Raw genomic sequence first — 27,256 nt, 5'->3', positions numbered from 1 at the left:
TTTTTCTAAATCGCCTCGGACTTCAGACTCCCCTTGTTCACGACGTAAACGACTGGGTTTTATTGCAGGGGAATGAATTATCTGTGCTGAAATTAGTTTGTCACATATTGTCATTAGCAGCCTCGTAAAACAATGCAGTCATTATTGGCAGATCCCCGGGCGAGAAATGAGCCCTGTCACACGGGCCCCATTGGCATTAATGAAAATATGCTAAGCGTTTCGTTTTAATTTCATTCTGCCGGTGGTTTGCATACACGCATTCTCTCCGGCGGATTTATATCTGAGCTCATTTATGAAAGACATAACAGAGAATATAAAGTGATTAGAGTCTAGTTATAATTGAGTCAAGCCTTGCCGAGGTCCTAATCGCGTTAATTGTAATGAACTCTCTTTGGGAATACCAGTAAATGTATTTAAATAATTCCGCCTTGTGAGTTGAGGAGATTATGCAGCATTATTATATTAAGTAAGCATAATAGAAATGTCATGAAAAATGGTCGCTAATCCCCCCAACACACACACACACACGTGAATAAACGGGTGTGTGTGTGTGTGTGCGCGTGTGTTTGAAGAAAAAAATGGGATGCTGCAGCTTTAAGGAAAGCCAAAACAGTCAGGAAAGAATAAAGCGTTCATATATTATTCACATATTACATTAAAGTATATTATCATTTCCACAATGCAAAAAACCCTAGTCAATTATACTATATAGCAATGTTTCTTTTAACACACACTGTTATGGCCAGTAGTTTCAGTGATCAAAGTGAATGAACAACACATGACAGGGAATACTAAAAAATAAAGATACAATATTACTACTGTGGTATTGGTCATATCAGTGGCAGACAGCAAGTATTTTAATGTGGGAACAGAGGGAAATATTAAACAAAGGCCAGCTAAGTGTTAAGTGCTAAAGAAGATCAGCTTCAAGAGCTCAGAATGGTCTGAACTTCAAACTGAGGTGTGGTGATGTTTCTTCTTCATTCTGACAGACACAGAATAGGCATAGCAAGCAGAGCAAAGTAAGCTCTCTAAGACTTAACACAGCTTTGCCAGAATCCTCAACCCAGGCATCTATCACATTGTACATTTCTTTAAACCCTCTGGCTTGTTTGACTTAATGCCCAGCGTTCTGCCGGAGTAGCTCACTTACACAGCCACTTTGTCTCAGTGTGGGAAAGACTGCAGCGGCTGACAAGCCACCAGGCCACCTCCGTAACCGACACACGATGGGAGTTTAGAAACCGAGACGTAGAGAAACAATGTAAAAACCATTAACAAATTAAAAATAAATGAGTGAAAGGCTAAAAGAAGTGGGTTGTAGGTGGGGTGGATGTGTGGGCCAAATGCCAGGCAGGCAGCTTACTGTCAGCCTTTTGGGCTGGTCACAGCAGTAGCCTCCATCTTTTTGTCTGCATCTCTTGGCTGGCACCGAGCTGCAACCTGAAGTTCTCACCACAGACACGATCGATCATACCACATCCAGCTGAACGTCTATGCCTAGGCCATCATTACCATAGTGACCAACTGAACGATTAACCATCCAACCCCTCCACCCTGCTCTCATACTCCCACCCCTCTGGTCCAACTTGCCAAGACCTCATCAAGTGTGGGAGACAAAAGACTGACAGAGACAAAAAAATAATAACAGTGAGCTCCACTGGACCTATTCGTGAGAAAAAAAAATTAAGTGTCAAAGTGTCAAAATAGCATTAATTCATTTGAAATAATCTGGAGCTTTGTTTTGGAAGAAGCTTTCTTGACAAGAGGCAGGCTTGAAGGTTTGGTTTTAGGACAATGGCAGCATGTTCTCCCAGTTCTTGGGCATGTTCGGGATAAAAAGCAGGCAATTCATAGGCTCGACGGAAGGCGTCTGCTGCCCAGGAATCTCTGCAAGCCACAAGGCTGAAGCAACAAAGCAGTGCAAAATGCGGGAAACTGTGGCTATTTACTTACAACAAAGTGGACAAACACTGTCCCCTGCAGTGTGTGTGTTTCTGAGAGAGAGAATGAGTGTAAGTGTGTCATGTTGCCACGCAGGTCAGCTTAGAGCTGATGCCTGTTTCAAGACGTATTCATACCCCCCACTTCAGCGGCTCAGAGTGCCCTCCTAAACAAAGGCCTGTGGCTTGGAGTGGGCTGCTGGCTTTCCTCTCACTGTGGGTTTAAGGACATTTATGGCGGCTCTTTGGCAAATGCTACTTTGATGTGCCGTGGCCTGGTTGAGCCTGGAGGAGCCTCAGGGCTGAATGGGGAAATAAGTGTTTGTTTGCCCTTTCCCCAGACATGTCAAACCCTGGCCCAGTAGCTGACCTGAGGGAGACAGGAATATATGCGCGCACACATACATGAACACACACTGTTGAGTTATACAGCAAGCCACAGCTCAATCTCTCTCTCATTTATACACATGTACAATTTCAGTTTATTTGCTACACCCACTTTATGGAGCACACCAACCATAAACTCCCTGGCCACTTTATTAGCAACACCTGTACATGCATGCAACTATCCAATCAGGTGACAGCAGTGCAAAACATAAAAATCACACAAATACAGGTCAAGATCATCAGTAAGGTGCTTCATGTAAATGATAAACATGACAATGGGGAAAATGTGATCTCAGTGACGTTAACCTTGGCATGGTTGTTTGAGCCAGACAGGATGGTTTGAATATTGCAGAAACTGCTGATCTGCTGCAATTTTTAATCTTTACCGTTTTCACAGAATGGTACAAAATGGCTTGTTGATAAGAGAGAGGTCAGAGGAGAATAGCCAGACTGGTTTGAGCTGTCAGGAAGGCCATGGTTATTTAATTAACCACTCTATACAACTGTGATGAGCAGAAAAACATCGCAGCATGCAGATCCCAATACATCAAGGCTGCTGGGCTACTAAAGAAGAAGACCACAGCAAGTTCCTGTAATGTTGGTCAAAAACAGGAATGTGAGGATACAGCGGTCACAGGCTCAATAAAAGTGGACAGATTAGGATTGAGAAAATATCTTTTGGTCTCTATGATTGTTGATAGGTGAGTAACTGTACACATATATTTACCTGTAACTGAAAAAATGACCTCCATGTAAGTACAAGAAAGGTTTAGTTAACATTTGGGTGAATTATATCTGTATCACAAAACTGAAATTAAGCAAACACAATCCTCATAATCACTTCTTTGACATTGAAGACACTCCCATCAGGCCATGCAGAAGAGCCTTATAGAGCAGTAGATGAGCCACAGTTAATGGTCTGAGAGGGCACGCATCTGTCTGAGGTTAACAGTTTTTTGTCCGATGTCCCGCGCAGTGACAGATATGGCTGCCCAGTTTGGCTCACTTGCCCATGACAGCTCTGGCCAAGGTGACGATGTTCTGGGCCTGCTTTAACGACGGCATGTCAATCATACTGCCACGGAAGGTGAACGCACCCTAGAGAGAACAAAGCGCAACGCCAGGTGGGGAAAAAAATGAAAACATATTTTTAAACTCTTACGTCATATACATATTTAACTGTCACTGAACTAGTTTTATTTAACAAGTTAACTTTCTAAAAATCATTTGCAGCAACTGTAATTAAATCAGCTCTGCTCTGTCTAATCAGCAATATGCTACTTATAAGAATGTTTAGATACAGTATTGTGTGTTGGATCAGACAAGATTTTTAATAGCTGCTTGGAAAATTCTAGGCCAAAACACAACGAACATGTTCCTGACAGCTGCATGAATTATTGCTGGAAGTCTTTTATTTGATTGTTAAATGCCTTTCTTCACTTTACTGCTGCACAGTGCCAAATATTTCACTCAGCCAACATCGACTTCTGGGAAAAAGAAGCCTCTATTACACACACCCATGCTTCTTGTATTTAATTGAATATTTTATCGTAAAGTGCAATGTACTGAATTTTTATATTGGTAAGACATTAGCCTAAAATACCAAATGACAGAAAAAGACCACGGGAGGGTGTTTTATAGACTTTTCCGGTATGAAGGGGCTTTAAGAGGTTGAAGAAGAAGAGTTAAAACAGAAAAGCAAAAATATATGGCCTAATGGTGGCTGTTGAGAGCTGAACAGGAAGAAAGACCATGTGAGGTCCCTGAGGCTAGTCTTATTCTAAGAATTACTGGCAGCAAAGTTCAGGCAGATTGTACATCACCAGCACACCATGGTGTACAAAACACTAGACTCAGTCAGGCATCAAATTAGAAATGAGAATATTTCATCTATTTATTTGCTCTCCAAATGTGGTCAGATTGATAAAGCTTAAACTGGCAGTACAAAAAAAAATAGAAATACATAAAAGGTTGGTGGATTGTAATAGAGAAGATCATGGTGATGCAGTGATGTACCTTTCCTAGCTTCTGGTGCTCCTCAAATGCAGTGATTAACTCTGTGGCCCAATTAACACGATCTGGACTGGGTGAGAATTCCTCCTGAACAGCCTTGATTTGGTTTGGATGGATGACTTGCTTGCCTTGAGAAAAATACCAGAGATATGGGGAAAATTTCACCATTAAAAAACATAATTAATAATAATAATAATAAAATAAAACCAGGCTGAATCAGACCGGTTTCCCTTTATCCTGAAAATCAGCAAATCCAAATCATGAAACTTACAATAGAGTTCACTTGTGCAATTCAGTACATCTGCATATTTTATAACAACTTATAATAGTCCAAAAAATAACCTGACTAAGTTTAGGAAAATCCTAAGCCCTTGAAATGAGATGGTGCAGAAGGCTGCACAGTGTTAAAAATGCACATGGTTAGAGCAAAGCCCGGGCTGGAAGCATAACAGGCTTTGTTGTGCCTCAATGTGGAAAGTCAGCTTTCCCGAGGCAACAGCAGTGGGCACACACCATCTCCTCTTATTCTGGCATGGCTCCCTGGCCAGGCTTGAATTTGAGCGACACAGCAGGCAGAGAGGATGCTATGAATCATGGGTGTCATCCTGATTTTCGCCCTGTGCCCCGCTGAACTCTGAAACTTTACTGCACGCTTAGTTACACTTCAATCTGAGCTGGCCTCTGTCAGCCTCTGCTTTTCATTACAGAGCTGTGGGCATGAAACAGACACACACACACACACACACAAACAGGGTACGTACAGTACTGTGAGAAGTCTGCAAACAAACACGTGCACAGACACAGACAAACAGACGCAAAGCACTGCCATGCATAAAGATCAGATTTCTGGGTGTTAATGACCTGGAAGCTAGAGGAGACGTTAGAAAACTAGCATGAAATCACAAAAGCCTTTATATGACTTGAGGCAGCCATTTGCTTATGGCTCTAAAGAAAAAAAGGTCTCTCTCATTATTATATAAAAATGTTGAGACTCTATCTGTTTCCTTTGATCAGGAGCTAACAAGGCTAAAGCTAAATGATGGATTCATGTACATAACACTATAGATCAAAACCTGTAGTCAAGGCAATGTAGAAACAGTTAGGCAGTCATGTAACAGACAGATAAACAAACAAACAAACAAACCGATAATTGAATGAATGCCTGGGAGAAATGATCGTCCCAACAGCTGTAAGTGGAATCATGTGCTGTATGATAGATTGAGCTCCATTGAAGAAAAGCATAATCTCCATCTGCTAGAATGAACACAGAGGATATATTTCCAAATCTAATGCATTTCAGCTTCACAATAAAACATGACTGTCTTTACCGTGGTTTAATATGTTAACATTAATCATGTGTTAAGATTTCTGCATTTGTTTCTGATATGCAGAGAGCACTGTACAGCAGGACGTCTGTTTTGCTCATATTCTGCAAAGGTTAATGAATCATGCACACAACTAATAGCAATGTACTGTAAAAAAAAAAAAAAAAAAAAAAAAAATACGGACAGTGAGGCTTGCACAAATAAACCAAAGCAGTTTGTCTCTGGTGTTTCCTGCTATGGGGTAAAAGGTAGTGTAGATGGAGGACTAAGTGTGTGTACTATCTTTCTGTTCCCAGAGGAGTCGGCCTGTTGGATCAACAGCCTAAAGAGGAGGCTCAGGGCCCGTGCCTGCGACGCCCATCCCAGAAAAGGCTGGCAGGGGGTAGTTCCCTCACATCAACAAAATATGCCCCCTTCCCTCTTGTGCCACCTGTTCAGGAGCTGTCTGCTCTGAGCCAGCTAATGACAGAGCCAGCAAAGGGGGCGTGCCAGGCCTTCTTACCATGCCGCTATTGGCTGGCCGCATTGCATCATTTATGCCCCCTGAAGCCAGCAAGCCAATCATACAGTGCCATCTGGAGAGGTTTGTCTCATTGGCGTGTTGTGGTTTAGCAGAGAGCCCACTGTTAGGCAAGGTTCAAAGTACAACATTTTGGCAGCTTAATTTAATTTTTTTTTAGGATGATCTGCAATATTTTGCAACAGAATACTAGTAATGAGGTGAAGGGTTTCCCGGTATAGTAGATAGTAATGTTTTCTAAACCTGCCAATAAATTTCAACTAAAAATAAAGCATGCTAACTACAGTGCATCACAGAATATCAACAATACAAGTATCTGCACTGATCAGTTCGGTAAAATCTCATCAAAACTATTCTCACCCACATAAAAGAAATTATCAATACAGGACTAAGCTACATGGTTCATATAACCTAATATTGCACGTTTATTTCATCAAATGACCTCGGTATAGAGGATTTAAACAGTACAGCTTTCATAAGTAAATACATAATATCCGATTTTAGACTGACCATGAACAATAGGCTGTGAATGACACTGATATTACCGAATAAAGTGTATAGACTACATAAAAAATATGGAATTTAAAAAAGCAATAAATATAATATTTCAAGTTCATTTTTGTGTTCCTGTATGCACAGTCATGTGCACCCAGAGAATCTTCTCTTCACCAAGTGGCAAACGGGTCTGTGTGTGTGTGTGTTGTTGAGAAGCGCATTTATGGCCGCTCATCATACTGTAGGCTACCTGCCGGTAAAGACACACAAGTGAACGGGAAGCTGCCCTGATTGTTGCGCTGCATCCTTAATCTCACCTAAAGATTACACAAATTATACCCAAGCCAGAAATATCTGGCTGCCTCCAAATGCATGTATTATTGTGCAACAAATTTTGAAATATATACCTTTATTTTAACCACTAATGTTTTATATTTTTATAAGGTTCTTTAAAAAATTTTTTTAAAGGTTTTTTTTCTTTTGGGTGGGTGGGGGGAGTTAAATCATATGCACCCATCAGTAACAAATAACAGCTTAAAACCACATGTAACTGCATTTGTTGGATATTTAATATTGTGGTTATTGCGAAACAAAATTTGGAAGTGGCAAAAAGCGGGGAAAAAAGTGGGGGGAGTCGGGATAAATAAGAAGCACGAGAATGCTGCAAGACAAAAGGCCCAGTGCTCTGGAGGAATGGCAGTGTTGCTGTAAACAGAGATGTGCAGGGGGAACAGTGTGTGTTCTGCAAACAGCCATTACATATTCATTAGCGCAGGCTCTGAGGAGGGCTGCCTGGCCTCCTGTGGCCAGTTACCCACTCACCGGGACTACACACACTCGCGTTGCCTGGCTACAAACCCACACAGTGCTAAGCTGCGAACATACGGCCAAGCTCAAGCCACATGCAGACAAATGCGCATGCACTCACTTACATGCAATAAAGGATATGCACAAATGAGCAGAACACAGGCATGCACCCACACACATACAAAACGCCTAACTAGATTGCATTAAAAAAAAATCTTTCTGGCTTGTAAACAACAAGCAGTCAGTTGATTTATAAAAAATACTTCATTACCAACTGAAATTACTCGATGACAGAGGAAAATGAATCGCAGCAGAAAAGCACAAACAAAAAAATATTCAACACATCGAGCTGTCACATGCTCTGCTTCAAAGCAGCATTCTGAAGAATTCATATAAACACTAATGAGCTGGAGCGCCAGTAAAAATAAAGAGAAACAGAGAGAGAGAGAGAGAGAGAGAGAGAGAATGTTTAAATGAGTGGGTTAAAGAAGGAAGCTATGAAGGAACAAGTACAGATACATGAAGAAGCACCATGAGGAAAAGCACCTGTTCAGCCTGCATGCGCTCTAGCACACAGGCCACATATTCTACTTAGAATTTCTATATTACAAAACCAAAGAGGAGTTTAAGAGAAACAGCAGTGCGATTTGTGGAATACATTTCTGGAGTTATGAGTCTAGATTTTACGATCTGGTGATATTTTACAGAAGAGATTACTTTGCAAATTAAAATATAAAATGTAATTCTTATTTTAAGTGTTAAATCGTATATAGAATAGAAATGATCTGAATTATTATAATATAGTGGTTGAAACTATTATACAAGTAGTTAGAATGTATTAGATTAGTGAATGAAAAGGGCACATTATTTTAGAAATTATTATATATTATATCTATATATTGTAAAAATGTAAATGTGTGTGTGTGAGAGTGTGTGAGTGTGTATTGTGAACATCCTACCGGTAAAACCCATGAGCGCACCCTCTCTAGCCTGCTGCCGTAGCCCTTCTTCATCCTGATAGTCAATATAGACTAGGTCGATAGCCTGCAAGCCAAAGGCTTTGGTAGTGACCACCACTTTCTGACGAGCATACAGCAGCTCTCGGGCATCCTTAGTCCGTGTAGCACCTTTAATAGAAGAAATATTGCATACAAATATACAGTTATTGCTTTAATTGAATTCCAAATGGCGATTTGAAAATGCAATATTTGAAAGTTAGGGAATACATCCAAAATATTGTGAATAATAAAAATGATTAATGGAGATTACTGAGCAGCAGGATAAACAGTAAGTAAAGAGTAGAGAAGTGGATTAGATCAGACCTATACTGGCACAGAAATCATCAGAGCCGAAGACTACTCCGTCATGATGCAGACCAACTTTTGGTCCGAGATCCCGAGCCGCCTCACACACAGCCTGGGACAGACACAGGATACACAAAGAGCTCTGTATATGCATGCGTGCGTGTGTGTGTGTGTCTTGGCATTCAATCAAGTGAATCAGTCAGATGGCTCAAATCCCTCGCTCAACTCGTTCAATCAATGTCCCTGCTTCCGTTCCTCACATAATAGTTCAGACATGGAAAATGATCAGTTATAAAAACAACAGATAATTAATGGCCTGACACAGCCATGAGCATAAGGACGGAAAAGCGGCAAAATCAGTGAAGGCCATCCAAGCTGGGACGGAAGACCAATGCTGTGGCGGGGAGCGGAAAGTTTGGAATGCGAGATGATCTCGTCGGGCATGAAGCAGATGGAATTTGTGTCAGGCTTTTGTTGGGTTCCAAATTAATTTCACTTCTCACTGTGACTGTGCAATATTTCCCTGTCTCAGCGCTGGGACACAGACTCGCCAACGTGATTTAAGACAGTGAAAAAAAATGGAAAAAACAAACAACAACCACCAAAAAAAAGATGGGGGGTTGGGCTGTGTATACAGAATCATCTTTCCTTCTGAAATCTAGCAGTGTTGCATGATGATGTGATGTGTTATGATTCTTTATGGCTAAAGTAAAGAGTTAAATATGAAAAAAAAATTCTAGAAACAATAGTGTCATACCCCTATGCTCAGTGACGGATATTTTAATCTGACTGATTTGTTTTCTTTCATCTGAACTCTTAGGCTTGACTTACCTTAAAATTCAGCAAGCCAACAGCAGTTTCCACAAAGGTTACTAAGCGAATAGGTTCCATCAGTATCCGCCCTTTTAAGCGCTGCTGAAACCTGTCAACAAACTGACACGCGCACACAAACAGACACACACACACATCACTATTTGTCCATACATAATGATTAGTACTTTGTACAAGAAACATCAATCATAAAAGATCACAATTTGAAAAAAGCACAGGGTTGTTATTGTAGTAAAAGATCCTTTTAATCATGCTCACACCGATGGCACATCAGGTTTGACAGACATCCAATTAAATCAAAAAACACCCTCCTGAATCATAGAAAGTATAGATTTTCTTTTTAAAAAAAACTGCTCTCTCCTGGGGCCCTGGACAAATGCATGTTTTGTAAGCTCCCTCAAGAGGTACAACATGTTCCAATAATCAGAGAAAAAAACAAAATGCCAAGGGACAAGATTTTAACTGTCTGGGAGTGCATTTCATTTTAGCATTTCTTTTTTTCCCTTCCGGCTTGCCTAGGCAGACAAACCAGTGAGATGTACGACAATCGGGGTGTGATGTGGCACTTCTAGCCTTTCATTTTTTTTTTTGCGTATTTTCCCGCTAATATTTGAGCTTACCTAAGAAGGCATTAAAATGAAGTTTAGTTCTTTGAAGACCAAAGCATTCCCCCTTTTTTTTTTCCAACAGACTAGTTCACAGCTAGCTGTGCACTGCCAGTGGGGTAGCCCAAATTCCAAAATCTATCATCTGGAAACACACAAAAGCACACTCCGTCAGATATTTCCTTTCAAAGCTGGTTAAAAAAAGGAGACAGGGTGGAAGAGAAAGAGACAGGGAGAAAGGAAGAAAGCTTGGAGCAGAAATGTGTAATTCCCTGTCGTCGCTCTCCATGCTCGCTCCCTTTCACACACTGGGAATCGAGGATCAAAATAACCTCAGGTAAGTCTGGGCCATTTTTGCCCCTAAATAACGGCAAAAAAAATATATCCAATGAACACTTGGTTTCATTGAGGGATTTTTTTCCTAATGGGGAGAATTTTAATCATCTCCCCATTCAATCTCAGTAGGATAAATCATATCTGAGAGATTTGCATAAATATAAACCATCAAAGCCTTTTCATCTTCAAAGGGGTTTTCAAGACCCAATAAGCTTTGTACTGTAATCATCTGAGGTCACAACCCTGCAGGAGCAATGCTGCTATGCTAACACAAACGGCTTAGCATAATATTTCCCCCTGAATCCTCAGAGAGGACCGTGTACCCAACGACAAGGTGTTCCCTAGCTCCTGCACCCTTTCCACTGGTGGCCGCCATACCCCTAACTCTGCATTCTGGATCCAGTGCCCAGATCCACATGCAAGCCAGAAACGTATCCTGTGCTTAAGTGACAATGAAAAGCTTTGGCCCGAGCATTACACGACGTACAGCTTTAGAAGATGCCAGGATTGATGAGGCTTTTAGGATGTCGAGAGGTGGCAACAAATTACCGCACTTAAGTGGTATTACATCGCTAATGTGTATAGAGAGGTGTCTTCTAATCAAAATTTACACAGTGTAGCGTATCTCCAGACTCTCCTGACGATGCTTAACAATCCTGGCAGTAAGCAGAAGTGGAATAAGAGGATCATTAAGACCCCACAGCCAACAGGGGGCATTGTCACAGGAGCAAGAAAAATAAAAATAACAATACATCACAATTAACTTCTGACAGATTTGCACTAAAATGACAGTAAGAAATAATTAACTTGTATTTTTAAAAGAGGTTTTAAAATGAAACTGAGGACATTATCTAGCTTTTATTCCTAAACAATTTATTCCAAAATAATTATACCTAAGACTTGATTACCTTCCTTGTTATTTAAATTAAAAAGCATCAGCATTCAAAACCTGCATCTAGAGCCAAAAAACAAAAACAAAGCTGAACACCGCTGACACCGAGATAAAAAGGTAGGCATATTTTAGGCTAGAGCCATAATAGATTATTTGGTCTCAGACATTTTGATGGACTAGCAGCACTTTTAGCAGCAGTTTTAAGATAAAGGCATAATCTGTTTAACAAGTAGTTTTGCACTTTAGCTTGTTTCCAAGCCTAAAAACATGAAGAAAGAAATTGAACTCTCAGCACTTTTGCCTTCAGCATTCCCCTCAAATGTGGAATGTTTTAGTTCATCATGGACACCCAAGTAAGGTAGCAAGCAAGACTTAAGCAAGATGTTGTTGACCAGCTAACATGGCTTAACCAAATCCGTGTTATGTATCTAGCTACTGTTGATATGGGATAGTCTGACTAGTAATTAAACCTATTATGAATGAATCCTTTGGCTAATACATTCAACATGTATTAAAGTTTAGGTATTGACATCAATCTATTGTATGGGTGTTTGGTATCTAAAATTACTTTGGGAGAAAAAATGATCTTTAACTTAAATTTTTTTTATTATAATTTATTTTTAATCATTACTGAAATATCTCAGACGGTTATAGTTGCAACCCCTAATTATCTACTGTGTAATATCCCAATTAGTATTTCTAAAGTTACTGTATCTATACAGGTGTTGTCTATATAATGTCATTTCAATACTCTGTGTGATGGGAGGGCGCAAATCAGATTCTTAGGGCCCCCCAAAAGACCGGGGCCAGCCCTGCTGCTTAACTAATAATACTATTCCCAGGTTGGAGTAGAAAAGAGTCTTTCTAACAGGCTCTATGTGAGCTGACCCTTCTAGTCCTTGTTCAGCCTTTACTCAAAAAAGCAGCCACTCTTCAATAAGAGCTGCATTAGCCCTTCCTTCAGTGTCTGGAAAGTGGAGGGGGCCTGGGATAGGAGAGAAAGCGATCATGGAAGAAGAGAGCCTTGGTGAAAAAAAAAGGGTGGTGAATAGACAAGTTTTAATTAATTTTCTTCAAAAGAGAGCCAGATTAAATGTTTCCGGCCTGCTAAAGTGCTCATTTCACTGAAGGGGGAAGGTGAGAGAGGGAGCGTAAGAGCGAGACAGAGAGCGAGAGAGAGAGAGACAAGAGGGTTGGGTCTGGAGCTGGACCCTTTCATGAGTGGGTGCACACCCAGTGGCGTGGTGTCTAAAGAATGCACGCGGCACCGAAATTGCAGGAGGATTGTCCTCGGACAAAGGGGTGGGAGTTACGCCTGTTATACTCCAATGAGCCTTGTCAGTCAAACAAGGAGTGAGAAAGCAAAGAGAAAGGGAAAGCAATGGATTTTCATACAAAGAGAAACAAGTAAGTCCGTCTTTTAGCAACAAATCAGTGTGGTGGTTCCTCTTCTAAGCTAGGTGCAGGAAAAAAGAAGAGAAAAATAAACAGTGGAGCGATTTTCAGCCTGAAAGCAGGGGACAGGAGGAGGACAGCCTTAACCAGACTTGAAAGCTTGAAGTCTCAAGAGGCAGTTAGCAAGTTTCTAATCCGACAAAGTCTAGGGACTGAAAGATGGGGAAAAGATAAGGACAAAGTGAGTGAGAGATCTTTTCTATGAGGCATCACTATTACAAAGTGAACAAGAAAGTTAAGAAGCTGTACAAAATAATTATAGAGATCAAGAAATCTACTCAGCTTGATCATTTAACAGAAATCATTTTTGAAAACTATGTGCATGATGTATGTGTATATAATACATACACACATTATAATAGATAGATAGATAGATAGATAGATAGATAGATAGATAGATAGATAGATAGATAGATAGATAGATAGATAGATAGATAGATAGATAGATAGATAGATAGGCCAGCAGACAGACAGACATGCGGACAAACAGATAGACAGACAGACAGATAGAGAGATAGTTAGATAGTTACACAGATAGTTAGACAGGCAGACAGACAGGCAGACAGACAGACAGACAGACAGACAGACAGATAGATAGATAGATAGATAGATAGATAGATAGATAGATAGATAGATAGATAGGCCAGCAGACAGACAGACATGCGGACAAACAGATAGACAGACAGACAGATAGAGAGATAGTTAGATAGTTACACAGATAGTTAGACAGGCAGACAGACAGGCAGACAGGCAGACAGACAGACAGACAGACAGACAGACAGATAGATAGATAGATAGATAGATAGATAGATAGATAGATAGATAGATAGATAGATAGATAGATAGATAGATAATAGGTAAGAGCAGAGCAAAGGAGAGAACAACTCCTTTCATGTCTCTCTTCTCTCATCACTTTCAAAGCAGCAGGCCCATGTCAGGTCAGTGCTACATGATGTCCTCACCATCACAATCTTCTATACCCTGCTGAGACTATGAGCAGGGTGCTGGACAAGTATGTGCAGGGCATACATGTGCACATCCGTACAGCACTCGCACACTGACACTCTCTCACACCGGATAAGGAATGGACAAGATGGTGAACTTGTTATAACTGACCACCAGAAATGGGTTTGTATGTGGATGAGGAGAAAACCCAGTTCAACCATGGACACGTTTTAAACCCTTACATAGTACATATAAAAATGTATAGACTGGACGGCTCTATGCACTCATAATTTTTATATTCGAAAGAAGACTATATCGGTTATTCATTAGTCACTCAAACCCATTTCTCTTTACTCTTTTTGATCACCAGGCCACAGTGTTTCAAGAGACTCATGTTGAGTGAGCGAATACATTTGAAAGGGGCAAATCGCAGGGTGGAAATATCCCCCTCAAAAAACCGAGCAAGGTGATGGAGAGAGTGAGAGAAAAACATGAGCACCTGTCAGCAATTAAAACGGCAAGAAACAGAGAGCGGCCCAGGAAATATATGAGCTCTAATTAAAAGCACTAGTTAAAAACTTCCTGCTTCTGGCCTGGACTAGCTGTAGCTGTGAGCTCCCTCCGCCTCTCTCTCTCACGTTCCCTTCCTCCACCTAGTTAAGACATTGTGACTCCTTTCAGGTCCTTTTGGGAAGCATGCAGAGAATCTGAATGCTGCAGATTTGGGTGAGGTGGACTGGGGGCCAGCCCTTTTTTTTAACGTTGGGATGAAGGTGTCTCTGAGCCACTGGGGCTCCTGCAGCAGCAGGGATGTGTTTCTACCAAGACGTACAACACGGACAGAAGATGACGTCAGAAGGGTTTAGAGGTGACTACTCTTGTTGAGATCCAGGTCGAGGTCTCTGCATCAGAGCAGGACAGCACAGGCTATGGCATTTGTCTCAACAGAATACTTAAATGAACACATTTAAGGATTACTCAGTTCTTACCCTGCATTAAGAAAAGAACATTTCTTGCATTTAATATTCTATATATAAACCTATATTCATAATATCAGCCATCAGGCACACATTTTAAAGAGTCTAAAGGCTTGGATAAACATATTCTATATCATCTAACGCGTCAGACCGATGACAAATTCCTGGCTTCAACCCATGAAAAACACACCTTAGGTACAGAGACCTTGCTGTAAAACATATACTGTAAAAATACTTCTTATTACTTCTTTAAAGAGAACTGGCATTTTTTTATTCCCTAGTGGTTAATACATGGAGCACTTGCTTTGCTCTTTAAAAACGGTGGGAGAAATGTAATGGTTATTTTTAGGTTTTCATTTTTCATATTATGGCACCCTCGTCTGTCATCATAGTCAGTCATCTGTATTAGCATGCGGAATTTACAGACATTAAAATGACTGATTCTATAATCAGGGCTGGGAATATTTCCAGTACTGTTCTCAGTTCTACCACAGTGCTGTATGCTCTATTCTGAGAGGTCAGAAGGTGTTGATTAATTTTCATAACAGCATGGCTCGGGCAATAGTTCAGACTGTTAGGTTTATATTAATGAACTCATTCTAATATATTATTGTTTCTATAGTAACAACTTGCCCAAGGACTTTTATAGCAAATACTTCACATAAACATTTTTGAACAACGTGTGTAAAAGGTGATATGATATGTTATGAGAAGTCATCATTTTTAAAAGTCGTCTCCAGTGTCAGACATAAGGCTGTAACTTGCATAAGTGGGCAGTTATCTAAATCCAACTTGTCTCTCACACAGCGTGAGGAATGGATAAGATCATGGACTTTTTATTAATTGTACAGGAGAAAACCTACCACATATTAAAAATATAGTTTCATGCACTCATAACTTTTAGAAACATATTAAAAAAGAATATATCAGCTATTCATTATTCACTCAAACCTATTTATCTTATATGATCAGTCTTTTGTTCTAATCCCTGCTGGTATAGTTATAGTACCGTGTTGGTATTTTTTCCTTAACAGCCTCTGAAATCATGAGCACTGGTGTACAACATGGTTCTTCACTCACCCACTGTACTTCCTCTGTGTCCTCCACCTTAGGCAGCATGAGTGCAGGGGGCAGGACCTCTGCCTGTAGGATGACCTCCAGATCAGCATCGGTCAGGTCACTGGACACAGAGTTCACCCGCACACATTTCTCAGTGCGCCCCAGATTCAGCTCAGCCAGCATCTTCGGGATAGTTTCCCGTGCCTCTGCCTGCATGGGGGATGCAACACGTATGCAACATGAATGACTGGCCCTGTAAATGCACCATTCAGTAACATAATACAAACGTAATGGGTTGAAATTGAAGACTGGATTGAGAAATACACAATTTTCCTATTCTTAGGAAAAGATTTTCCAGCAATTTATTTTATTTGACCATAAGGGGTCAGATTTATCTATAATGTCAGTCTTTGTCAGTCTTGCCAGAACAATGATGTAATACAAAACTAAATTGGCCATTCAGAAATTGGCAAACATTGACAATGGTGGAAATAAGTGAGGTACACATCCTGGAACATTATTTTAAAACTCTTTATTTTTACTGTATTTTAATGGAAAATAAGTATTGATCATCATTAAGTGTAAAAACTGTATGGAATTTAAAAAAGCTAAAATAATAAAAAAGTGTGGGGGGGCAGTATTAAGAGACATTGTTCTTCTTCTTAGATTAAGGCACATCAACGGCTGACATTTTGTGAATTTATAGAGGAAATGGCGTCTGGCGCCTGGGATTACACAGCAGCCCAAATCTGAGCAAGAGAGATCATCCTCAATGGAGCAAATGCACTCAAGACCATAAAGCACAAGCCCTAGCATCCTAACACATTACTCCAAAAGAGTACACACACACACACACAGTAAGTACAAAAAAAAAATCAAAGGTAAATCCCAGCACTAGATCCTAATGGTGACACACCAGCACACGACAGCAGATTCAAAACAGATGTGGCTGAAGAGCAGAGTTAAGCAAAAAGAAGGGAAAGCAAAAATACTTCCAAACATGCATCTCGATCCAGAATGAAATCTGGTCCAAGCTGTGTAGTATGAGGAAACATTAGCTTAGGAGTTGTCAGGTTAGATCTGAGAAGGGCTGGGAGCTTGAGAAGGCCTGCGGGGTCTGTTGGTGATTAGCCTGGTTCCGTCGATGGAGGGAAGAAAGGGCTGGAAGAAAGCAGGCAGTGTGAGGCACTGGGAAGTTCATACAGATTGAATGAAGAGGTCCAAAGCCCAGGTCATCTTCAGAGCATGAACAAACACACACACAAACAGCCTTGCAGAATAAGCTATGATCAAAACAAGTCTCATGCCACTACTGAATATAAAGACTAATTTTATTACAACTAGATTTGCCTAGACCAAAGGATTAATTAGAGCAGAGGAGAACTGAGGTAGGGTATAACCTGGGTGATTTATATCCTGGCCTGGATCTGATGACCCCTGGTTTAGAATAATAAACACTTCCTAAAGTAGCACAATAAATCAACCCTGCTCTCAATTGGACGGTGCAGATTATAGCCATACAAAGAGGAGAGGACGATACTTGAGCAAAGCTTTTGTGCTACTATATGTATTATTTTGCTAGAGTTACACTTAATGAAAATGAAGAATACTCTTACTTAAATTATACCATCAGAATACACAATAATGAAAAGTTTCCTTTTTCTTCATCCAGCCAGTGACCGTAAACTAAGCAACAATAAAACTGATTCATTTTATATTTTTTCCCTATATATTTCCCCCATTGCTGTACAGATAATTCCATTCATTTTTTTTTAACTACAGTGTTACACTTGAGGACAAGGAGCCTAGGCTCTACCACAGCCAAATATTTGAATATACTAAACAGACATATAAAATGAGGCATATATATATATAAAGCTAAAACATAACCATGACAGACTTAAACGCGCGTTTCGACACATTTAATTTTCAATACTTAAATTTAAAAAGTAGCAACATTTTACTTTTACCGTTTTTCAACCTCAGCATACAACTGATACTAACCTCCATACATTTCTCAGGGGGCTAAAGAACGTGTTAAACATGGCAAGACATCCTGGCTAAACATCAGCAAGACATAGCATCACGGAAAATATCACCGACAGCACAGCAAGAAACAATCTATTAATTTGCAGTGAGGAATAAATGCAGGCACATGAGAATATGCTGCTTGTAATCTTTAATGAGGTGTTATCGCAATTAAAAAGGTGTCCTTATTCTCATTGCTTATTTTTCAATTACTGCTCCGGAGGAAAAAACACAAAGGTAATGCAAGAAAGAGTGTAAAGCATGAAATTAACAGGCATAACTGTTTCGCTACATATCCTAAAAAAATACTTTCTCAGCACATCCTTTTTAAGCATCATCATCTTTTCCATAATGCAAAAGAACTGGGTTTGAAAAACGTAATGCTGTAGTCTCCGAACTGCTTGAGCTAACAAGCATGACATGAGACAACAAATAATTGGTACAATTTATTAAATACCCTAATGCTGCAGGAATCCTGCATGTAACAGAAGTCGTGACAGCTCCCCCTCCCTTCCTCCTTCTGAGAAAAGACGCTCCAGACAGAGTAATATTTGATTTTCTATCAGTGGGAGGAAGGCCAGTTAACTCACCTCCTTTCAGAGTAAACTGACAGACAGAACATTCTCGAGAACGTTTCAGCTCCTGAGGGGCCGAGCGACTCCGCGCTTGAATAAAGCACTTTGAAAAGTGAAATGTTTTACATTAATGGATCTCCATCCAACAAGTTGCTTCAAAGCAAGCTCCCCAATCACCCAGCATCCCACAGAGTGGCCCGGAGAAGCCCAGGTTTCAGAGATCTTTGATTCCTTCCATCAAGCCCATCATTAAAGCCTGACACTGAGTTATGACAGCATGTCCACAAAACGCTCAAAACAAAGGATGAACTTTCAAGTCTGGAGATGCTGACCTCTAGTTAAAAAAAAAGGCCAGCTCCTTCATGTATTGAGAGCTTCAGAATCTGGACACCTGCAGAGTGATATGTCAAAAAAAGGAACTCCATGTCTGGATTATTCAGTTACGTCTGGGAAAGGTGTCTGAGAGAAATGCGGAAATCGCTCTTTTCTTTACAAATACGGAAACATTCAGTGTAATATCTAGCTCATTTTGTAGAGTTTATATTACTAACCAACACGCAATGGCTTCTTTAAACAATCTATATATCAATGTGTATGGTTGCCACAAGGAAATATCTTTAAAACCTATATTTAAAACCAATTCAATCATTTGAAACAAGTGAAATCTTTGTATTTAAGATTTGCAGATATTCATTTTTTAGGCCACAATTTAAAATATTACTGATGTGTTTTAATTATGTAAGTACTCTGGTAAAAGGTAAGTGCTTTGAAAATATTTTTTTTGCCTTTTATTCCTCAACAAATTAAAACATTTGTAAGGCCACTGAATGTGAGGTGAAGGGATGAGCAAGGCCTGGTGTGTCTAGAACAACATTAACCCAAGGCTTGGCTTTGACACATGACATGAAAGGCATCCGTAGCTGAACGCCCAACATATCCCACATTTAATCATCTATTCATTCTGCGTTTGTCCAGTCCCCCATGAGAATGATACAGTGTAAGACTAGAGAACACTCCTGGTCCATTTCTTGAGAAAGCAGCCTATATATCACACACCCACATATTCGTGGGCAATGCCAACAAAAACAGGTACTGTAATTTGATAATGAGGCAGAGAGAAGTCCCAGTATTCTGTGATGTTTGCCTGAACGTGGAGGAGCGAGACGGTGCAGGGAAGTGCTGCTCAGATGGGATTTCTGATCTACTGCTACACATTACTGCGAGGTTTTAAGAGTTTTCCACTAGTAGATATAAAAATCTGGTGGTGTACCAACATAATTAGTGAGGATTACAAAGAAATCGCAAAGCTCCAATAAGATCTACCACAGGTCAATAAATAAATGTAATAAAAGTCTGTGCTTTGGTTCCCTATAAGGACTGGCAGCTGATATAGCATGACTTTTTCCCTTCTTATATGTGAAGGCAAATATATTTTATGAATAGGACACAACTCGGTAAATATATTCTACATTCTGATTCAGTGTGAACGTATTCCATATTCGGAATCAGTCTAAATGTATTATATAAACTGAATCAGGGTGAATGTATAAAATCAGATTCCATGTATTCTACAATCTAAACCAGTCTGAATGTATTAAATATTCTGATTCATAATGCATGTATTCTATAATCTGAATCAGTCTGGATGTATACTACAATCTGAATCATAATGAATGTATTATATAATCTGAATCAATTCTACAATCTGAATTACTTTGTATGTCTTCTACCATCTGATTCATAATAAATGTATTCTACAATATGAATCTCTGTGAATATATTGTACAATCTGACTCAATTATATAATCTGAATACATTCTACAATCTGATTCATAATGAATGTATAATCTGTATCATAATGAATGCATTCTATAATCTGATTCTATTTGAATGTATTCTACAATCTGAATCAATTCTATAATCTGAATGCTTTCTACAATGTTATTCATAATGAATGTTTTATATAATTAATGTATTCTATCATCTGAATCAGTCTGAATGTATTTTAAAATCTGAATCAGTCTGAATGTATTCTTTGTTTAAATCAATCTGAAATTCATTCTGAACCTAAATGTATTACACAATCTGAATCAATCTCCATGTATTCTCTGATGCTCCTCTCTGGTCTTCCAGGACATGTTCCTGTGCATACCATGAGGCTATAAGATAAATGAACCTGAAAGAAATGTTGAGAACACACATGAAAGCTTGGATGGCCTTTAAAAGCTACATTATACAGAGTGCTGGCATTTGCCTGCTTTCCATTTTAAAGCCATTAGGGTTACACACACCTGATGCCACAGCAGGAGCCATGTAACATTGTGACCTTTCTGAAATACTGAGTCGTACTTATTTTAGCCAGTTACATAGATTAAAACCACTGATATAGATAATTGTGAAAGATTAAGTTTGCTTTTAAGACTTCAGCTACTTTACCATACAAAATGCCAGTGAGGTAAATCAAGATTCTAGCAACATTTTGGTGAAGCTCGTTTCATTTAACACTTGTTAGTATAAATAAATAAATAGCAAATTTGATATACTGTACAAACTGGTCAATATTAGAATCTTAGTTGTAGTTGCTTATAAAAAATGAGTAATATATGTAGTGTATAATAACATGTAACCATCAAAGGATTGATACAAACATCTAGCTGCATCCTTAGTGTTATTTTAGCATTTCTTGGCCAAGTAAGGAAAAATTACAGCCACCTTCATAACGTAATAAACCTGATGGATAAAGATAGATTTATATATTCAACATCTTACCCAAACCATATGGAGAGAAACCTTATGAAAAGGAACATAATATACTGTAAAACATCAACACCTTCACCTTTCTCCTATACACTCAACCTAGCGACGTCTCCTAGATCTTTTGATTTGCTTTCCAAACGGCTTCCATGCCAGAACACACAAATAGGCATGGCCTTATATCGTTCCAGGCTGTAGGACATTCTTTCTGGATTAAACTTAATATCACTTCCTCATAACAACCACTTTACGCATATCCCATTACAGTGGTGTTATAGGCATTAAACATTGACGATGAATCTACAGTTGCCCAGCTATGTGAGGCATGCACACTACTCATCTATTCCCTAGTGACTCTGTAGGAAAAGTGAGCTCCCTGTATTGGCTGGCCCATTAAAGTCCTTAAAAGGCCAGCCATAAGCCTGTCACATGGATTCAATCTGTATCTCGCTCCTAATTCAGCTTCATACCGGACAGCTGCATGCCAGTTTCTTCATTACACTTAGAGACATGAAAAATGTCTTTATAATTTGATATTACTGTGTTACAAATAGTACCCTGACCCCATCAGCAGAGCACAGAGGTTCACAGTGTTCACTGAGACAGCTGAGTGCAATGATGCTCTGAGTGCAACATTTTGTGGTCATATTGGAACATTTGGAAATTTCCGATTCACTGATTTCTGTACAAATATCCCAGATAAAGACATAACACACAATATCTATTGATAGGTGACTAAGGAAAAACTAGAGGCTCTGTTATGCATTTTATTGGCACTGTCATTTGTCCCCTGAGACTGAAGCATCAAATCAATTCACTCACACACTGACTGATCTTCTCACAATATGTTCATCAGAAACATATCTATCCTGTTGGGAGCCCTGTTTTTTGATGATAACCATCATCAAAATTGATATAATATCTTTTGGGAGAATGATCTACTATCCAGAACAGACTCCTGAAGCTAATAGAATCTATTCCACTGCCCGATGCATAAACTTTATGTTTTGTTTTTTCCTTTAATTTGTCATCCATATTTTTGATTGGCAGGTATATTCTGACAGAAAGCAACTTTTCTAGGATCGCTGGAGCTGAAGCTGAGGTTCTGCTTTTTGGGTCAAAGCCTGGTATCTTCGTTTGTGTTTTTTGGCAGCCAAGGGATTTTTGTTGCACCTCTGTGCTGTTCTGGCCCGTACTGTGAGAAGAACAGCGAGGAGTCTCTACTCGAGTGACACAGGCCTGATCTCCGGAGGACTGTCTCTCCTCAGCCTCCCACTCAGAGCAGCGCAGCAACTAACGAACTCACAGAGAGAGAAACAGGCCTCATACAGCAGCGTACGAAACTACAGCTCCACACACACACGCACCTCGACTACTGGCCAAAAAAAGCAGCTGCTCTTTGAACACTATATCCATACACTGCTTTTCAAAGCTGTATATCATATAACAGTTCGCTGCATAAATTATGCTAAAATGGAAACGCTGACAGGAAGCCAAAATATTACACTTTCAAATAAGAACTGAGTGAAATCTAAGACTAGAATAGAGTATTATTAAGCCTGATTTGTCAAACGAAAGACATTCCCTGCACTCTGCTCCAAGCATAGTAACCTAAAGACATAGGGTCCCTAAGGGTCCGTGTGTAGGGTCGGGAATCAACAACATGAAAGGATAAGATAGAGCTGTCCCATATACCCTATACCGTACAGTAGAACAGATAAACATGGACTGTGATTCCACTCACTGCTCAAACCATTCATCTGCTGCCACCAGCAGGACTACCACAGAAGCAACCGGGCTTAACACAAACAAGCTCTCTGCACGTCATGGCAGTTCATGTCAAACAAGCGAAAATGCTAGTGGGCTGAATACACCAATGATAAACACCCACGGAACAGCACCCTGCTTCTCATCTTTCCGTGTGTACTGGCCAATATGTAGCACAATACTGGACTAGGTATAGTCTGAGGGATACAGATACACCTCTTAATACATCTCCGGCTTCATTAAAACAAGCATCTTAGTGAGAGAAAACATCTTGGATATAGTCAGATTTATTTAGTATTTCCTATAATAAGATTCCAATTAAACAAATACATGATTATTAAACTGATAATCAGACAATTTTGCTTCTTTCTAGAAAAAATGCTTAAAAATTAACAAATGTTTTTGCCAATAGAACAAACTTCGAAAAAAGGGGGAATCTCATATTTTGTTTGTAACCTTGTGTTCTATTTACAAAATTGATTATAATCAAGACATTTTCCCTCGATAAGATGTCCCTTTCTGCAGTGTATATGGTATAGCAGTTAGAAAGAATTTTTCACTATGTACTGCGCCAGCTGTATGGTTGAAATGACAATAAAAGCTTCTTGAATCTTGAATCTTGAAAGAAGCAACTAAAGGAGTAACATTACTCAATGCCGCTTTAAAAAAAAAAGTATCAGGAAAATTTTTTTCCTGGCCTGCAAAATGACACATGGCACTGTTGCTTATTGAATTATTTGTGGATGTGCCTAATTAAGAAACACATTAGAAATAGGGAATAGGTTATTCTGGGGCAACAAATTTATTTGTGCAGCTGTTTAGTAACAGAAAAAGAGTCTGGTCAGAAAGAGAAGTGTTTTAAACATGACCCCTCCTTGCCAGCTGTTATTGTGCGGCTCAGCTGAGACGGGGGCTGAGCCAGTGACATACTAACCTGGGTTGAAACAAGAGCAGAGATGTGCTCACACACAACCTCTCTCATTAAGCCTCATCCACACCAGTTAGCTGGAGCATCCTATCTCTGGCAAAGGAGCTGAGGGATTTTGTGGAGCTTGGAGCTGATCGGATAGGGTATGAAAACAACATCCGTCCACTTTCACACTCCAGTGGAAGAGGTGGTCCCTCCCGGCAGGGCTGCGTAGTCTTGCCATCTGGAGAATAAATCGGGTGTGAAGTACAGTATAGTTTGGGACTACGCGCCGTGGCGGCAGCTCAGCAGTTAGTTCATTAGCTCCAAACTTGCAGGGATTAGGAGGGGAGCATGGAGCGAGATGGCCGCGGGGAGACGGGAGGCAAACTAGAAGCACAGCCGCTGGGCCGAATGCTCCAAACTGTTCGGCAGTCTATAGGGCATCTCTAGCACTACATAAACAGAACAACAATGTCACTCTCTCAGTGATGGAAGAAGCATAGCCGTCAGCTGGATGCACAATGATAGGACCGAATGCTCGCCATGCTCCACAGTGCGAGTGTATAAGCCGAAATGTCTGGGCAGACAAACCAGCATCTGTCACCTGACATCAGGGGTGAAAAGGAACTGGCTATAGACTACTTACAGCTCAGGCACAAACATCTCCAGTTTCCTATCTGCTGAGCTGATATACATTTTGCTGTGCACTACCGCAGACAAAATTATTCTGAACCAAAAAAAAAACAACAAAAAAAAACAAACACAGAAATCCTGAATGTTAAAAAAAAAAAAAATCAATTTTTCCCATCACTCACACACACTTCGTAGGCCTGTATGAGCACAGCTGGGCTGTAAGCAGAAGTGTCGTTTAGTGACATGGAGATAAAAATGTCCGTACACAACAACTCCCACAGATTTTCAACTGCCAGGACGAATAAAACAGCACAGAGAGTGGAAGTGAAGGAGAGAGAGCTGGCGAGTGAGGTGCTTTTTATTATTGAGTTAATAACTCATTTTTACATTACACACTAGCGTGCTAGCAAATAAATACTGGAATCCAGCTTTCAGAGTACTGTGCCAGAGTCTTTAACGCTAACATATGGTTTTTAAAATAGACTCTAACTTGTACTTGCGGATTGGAAGCGCTTTCATAGCCTTGGCAGATTTCAACGATCAAAAAGCTGAGGAGTAATAGGATTATTTGACGGCCTCTGTTCAGTACAAATGTTATTTTTCAGGGTGTGCCATTACCATTTTTATCCAGAGCAGGGAGAGTTAATTCTATCAGGCTTGCAAAAATATGTGCTAGCTACGCTCTGGGAGAGAACCAATGCCCTTTCCTAATGCAATTTTCCTCTGCTCAGATCACCTTGCCTTATTATTCTTCAGCAGAATAATCCTGTAGAGGCAGAACCACACTGATTTTGAAGGAGATTTTCATCTGTCAGTGGTATTGCTCTTCTGAAACAGTAACAATGTACCTGCACTATTGCATTTTCTTGTTCTTAACAGCATGTGTGCTGACGCAGAACTGTTGCGCCTAAGGACAATATTTTGGTACTGGTTTCTATCAAAGGAAAAAAAAAAGAAACAACACGGAAAGCTCCAACTTTTAATGGCTGTCAAAGGCTGGATTAAGACGCAATCAAGGCGCCTGAGCAACACAAAAGATGTGAGAATGTTAAGCTAGTATTATTTTCAAGCATCGGTGGACACTTCTGTGACATTTTCCTTTGAAACCCTTTTCCCCCACTTAGCAGTGATAGAGAAATAAGGGGGTGTTGCAAAACATTGAGCCCAATCACTTTTTTTTTTCTCAAAGGGTCACAGTTGACCTCTCTCAATCAGGAACAGCCTCTGGCCATATCAATCATCTTTATTATCACGACTTAAAAACCTTTGTTAGGTGACTTCTTTCCTCCAGCCCCTCTTTATTCCGAGCTCCAATCACAATTTCATGGCAAGGCAAACAGGGCCAATTGGCAGGCTGTGTGGGCGGGTCGAGAATGCTTTTAACCTGCTGCATCTGCTGACTTCCTGCTGATATCCCAGTGTGAAGTGGGCACCTTGTTTCAAGAGGATGTGATAGGGGGTATTTCTTGCCTTTATGATGACATAATGGGAAGGAAATGTGCTTGTTTTAAGCATGGTGCTTAGCTAGCTTTATGCTTCATGATTAAGAGCAAGCACCTGGCTGAATGGAGGGTGAATGTGTGTGTGTGTGTGGGGGTGCTCTGTAAAAGATTTGGTTTTCATGTGCCATGGAGTCAGGTGATGTAGGAATAATGACTGGAGGGGGTACCTTCTTGTTAAGGGCGACGCCATCCTCGCAGTCCAGAACAGCGCAGTCCACGTTCAGGGAGGTGAGCTTCCTGAGTTTGCGCTCGTCGTTGCCTGGGATGTAGAGGACGGCTCGTCGTGGGATGTATTTCAGAGATGTGCCAGAGGTATGGTGGGCTCGCCAACTACCCTGCTGCCACGCTGCCCCCAGCAGCCTCTGGGCTATCCTAAACACACAAACAAACAACGATAATAAATCAAAGTTCATTTTGTTTTGAATCTTGATTGTTTGAGGCATGCTATTTGTTTCTACACAACGCGCCAGTGAAAGCAAGAACAGACGCGATCCGTGTCCGTGTCCTTCCTTCCGATATGTTTAACACAATGACAAAGTTTGTTTTCCTTTAAGCCCCCCATTCAAGTGGACGAGTGCTGCTGACCTGCGCTTTGAGTGCATTTATCACCCACAACATCACAGCCAATTGTTCTCCTTTAATGCTAATACACAAAGGCTTAACAGCTCTAGCTGCATAAATCTATTTAGGGTCAGGGCCACTCGATGCTCAAAGAGACAGAAACAGAAAGGGATTACAAAGTCCCAGAAAAATAATTAAAGTTTGGACAACACAACAAATGTGCATAACACTTTCAGCTAATTACTCCTGGAAGCACGGCTCGCTAGCAGCAAACAGTAGCGCTGCTAATCTAAACAGCCAAAGTTCTGCCTCGAGAGCCAAGATTTCGGTTTCACAGTGCTTACTGCCTAATGAAAACGCTTCGGCTTTATTGCTTCAGCTCCTTCCAATACATTTTATCACACGCACCGGTAGTTGCAGTTAGGGCACACACGTTTTAATTATTTGTTCTTTAGGTCAGGCTGCTCAAACAATTAGCACTAATGAATGGGCCAAATAATTGGGATCACATACAGCTAATTATAGCCAGGAACAGTACTCGTCTGGCTGTTCCTTCTCATTGCCCTTAGAGGAATAATATCAGTAGATTGTGTTCCTTTTCCATCCAGGGAAAAGGGGGGGAGAAAAGGAAA

The 27,256-nt window shown here is 40.2% G+C and overlaps 1 protein-coding gene across 1 annotated transcript in view; it reads right to left on the bottom strand.

Annotated features, from left to right (window-relative positions):
- Positions 1 to 3,288: 3,288 nt before the first annotated feature.
- The window catches only part of clybl (citrate lyase beta like), a 61,686-nt gene continuing 37,718 nt past the window's right edge, over positions 3,289 to 27,256 (bottom strand). Inside the window, exons 2-8 of the mRNA XM_058392381.1 lie at positions 26,231 to 26,435; positions 15,916 to 16,104; positions 9,626 to 9,727; positions 8,813 to 8,906; positions 8,450 to 8,617; positions 4,347 to 4,471; positions 3,289 to 3,428 (exon numbers count right to left, since the gene is read on the bottom strand). Of these exons, the coding sequence (XP_058248364.1) occupies positions 3,333 to 3,428; positions 4,347 to 4,471; positions 8,450 to 8,617; positions 8,813 to 8,906; positions 9,626 to 9,727; positions 15,916 to 16,104; positions 26,231 to 26,435 (979 nt within the window). The 3' untranslated portion in view covers positions 3,289 to 3,332. The remainder of the gene's footprint in view (positions 3,429 to 4,346; positions 4,472 to 8,449; positions 8,618 to 8,812; positions 8,907 to 9,625; positions 9,728 to 15,915; positions 16,105 to 26,230; positions 26,436 to 27,256) is intronic.

This window comes from Hemibagrus wyckioides, linkage group LG06 (genome assembly GCF_019097595.1).
Source record: "Hemibagrus wyckioides isolate EC202008001 linkage group LG06, SWU_Hwy_1.0, whole genome shotgun sequence".
NCBI classification, from domain to species: Eukaryota; Metazoa; Chordata; class Actinopteri; order Siluriformes; family Bagridae; genus Hemibagrus; species Hemibagrus wyckioides.
This window is presented reverse-complemented; position numbering and strand designations above follow the sequence as displayed.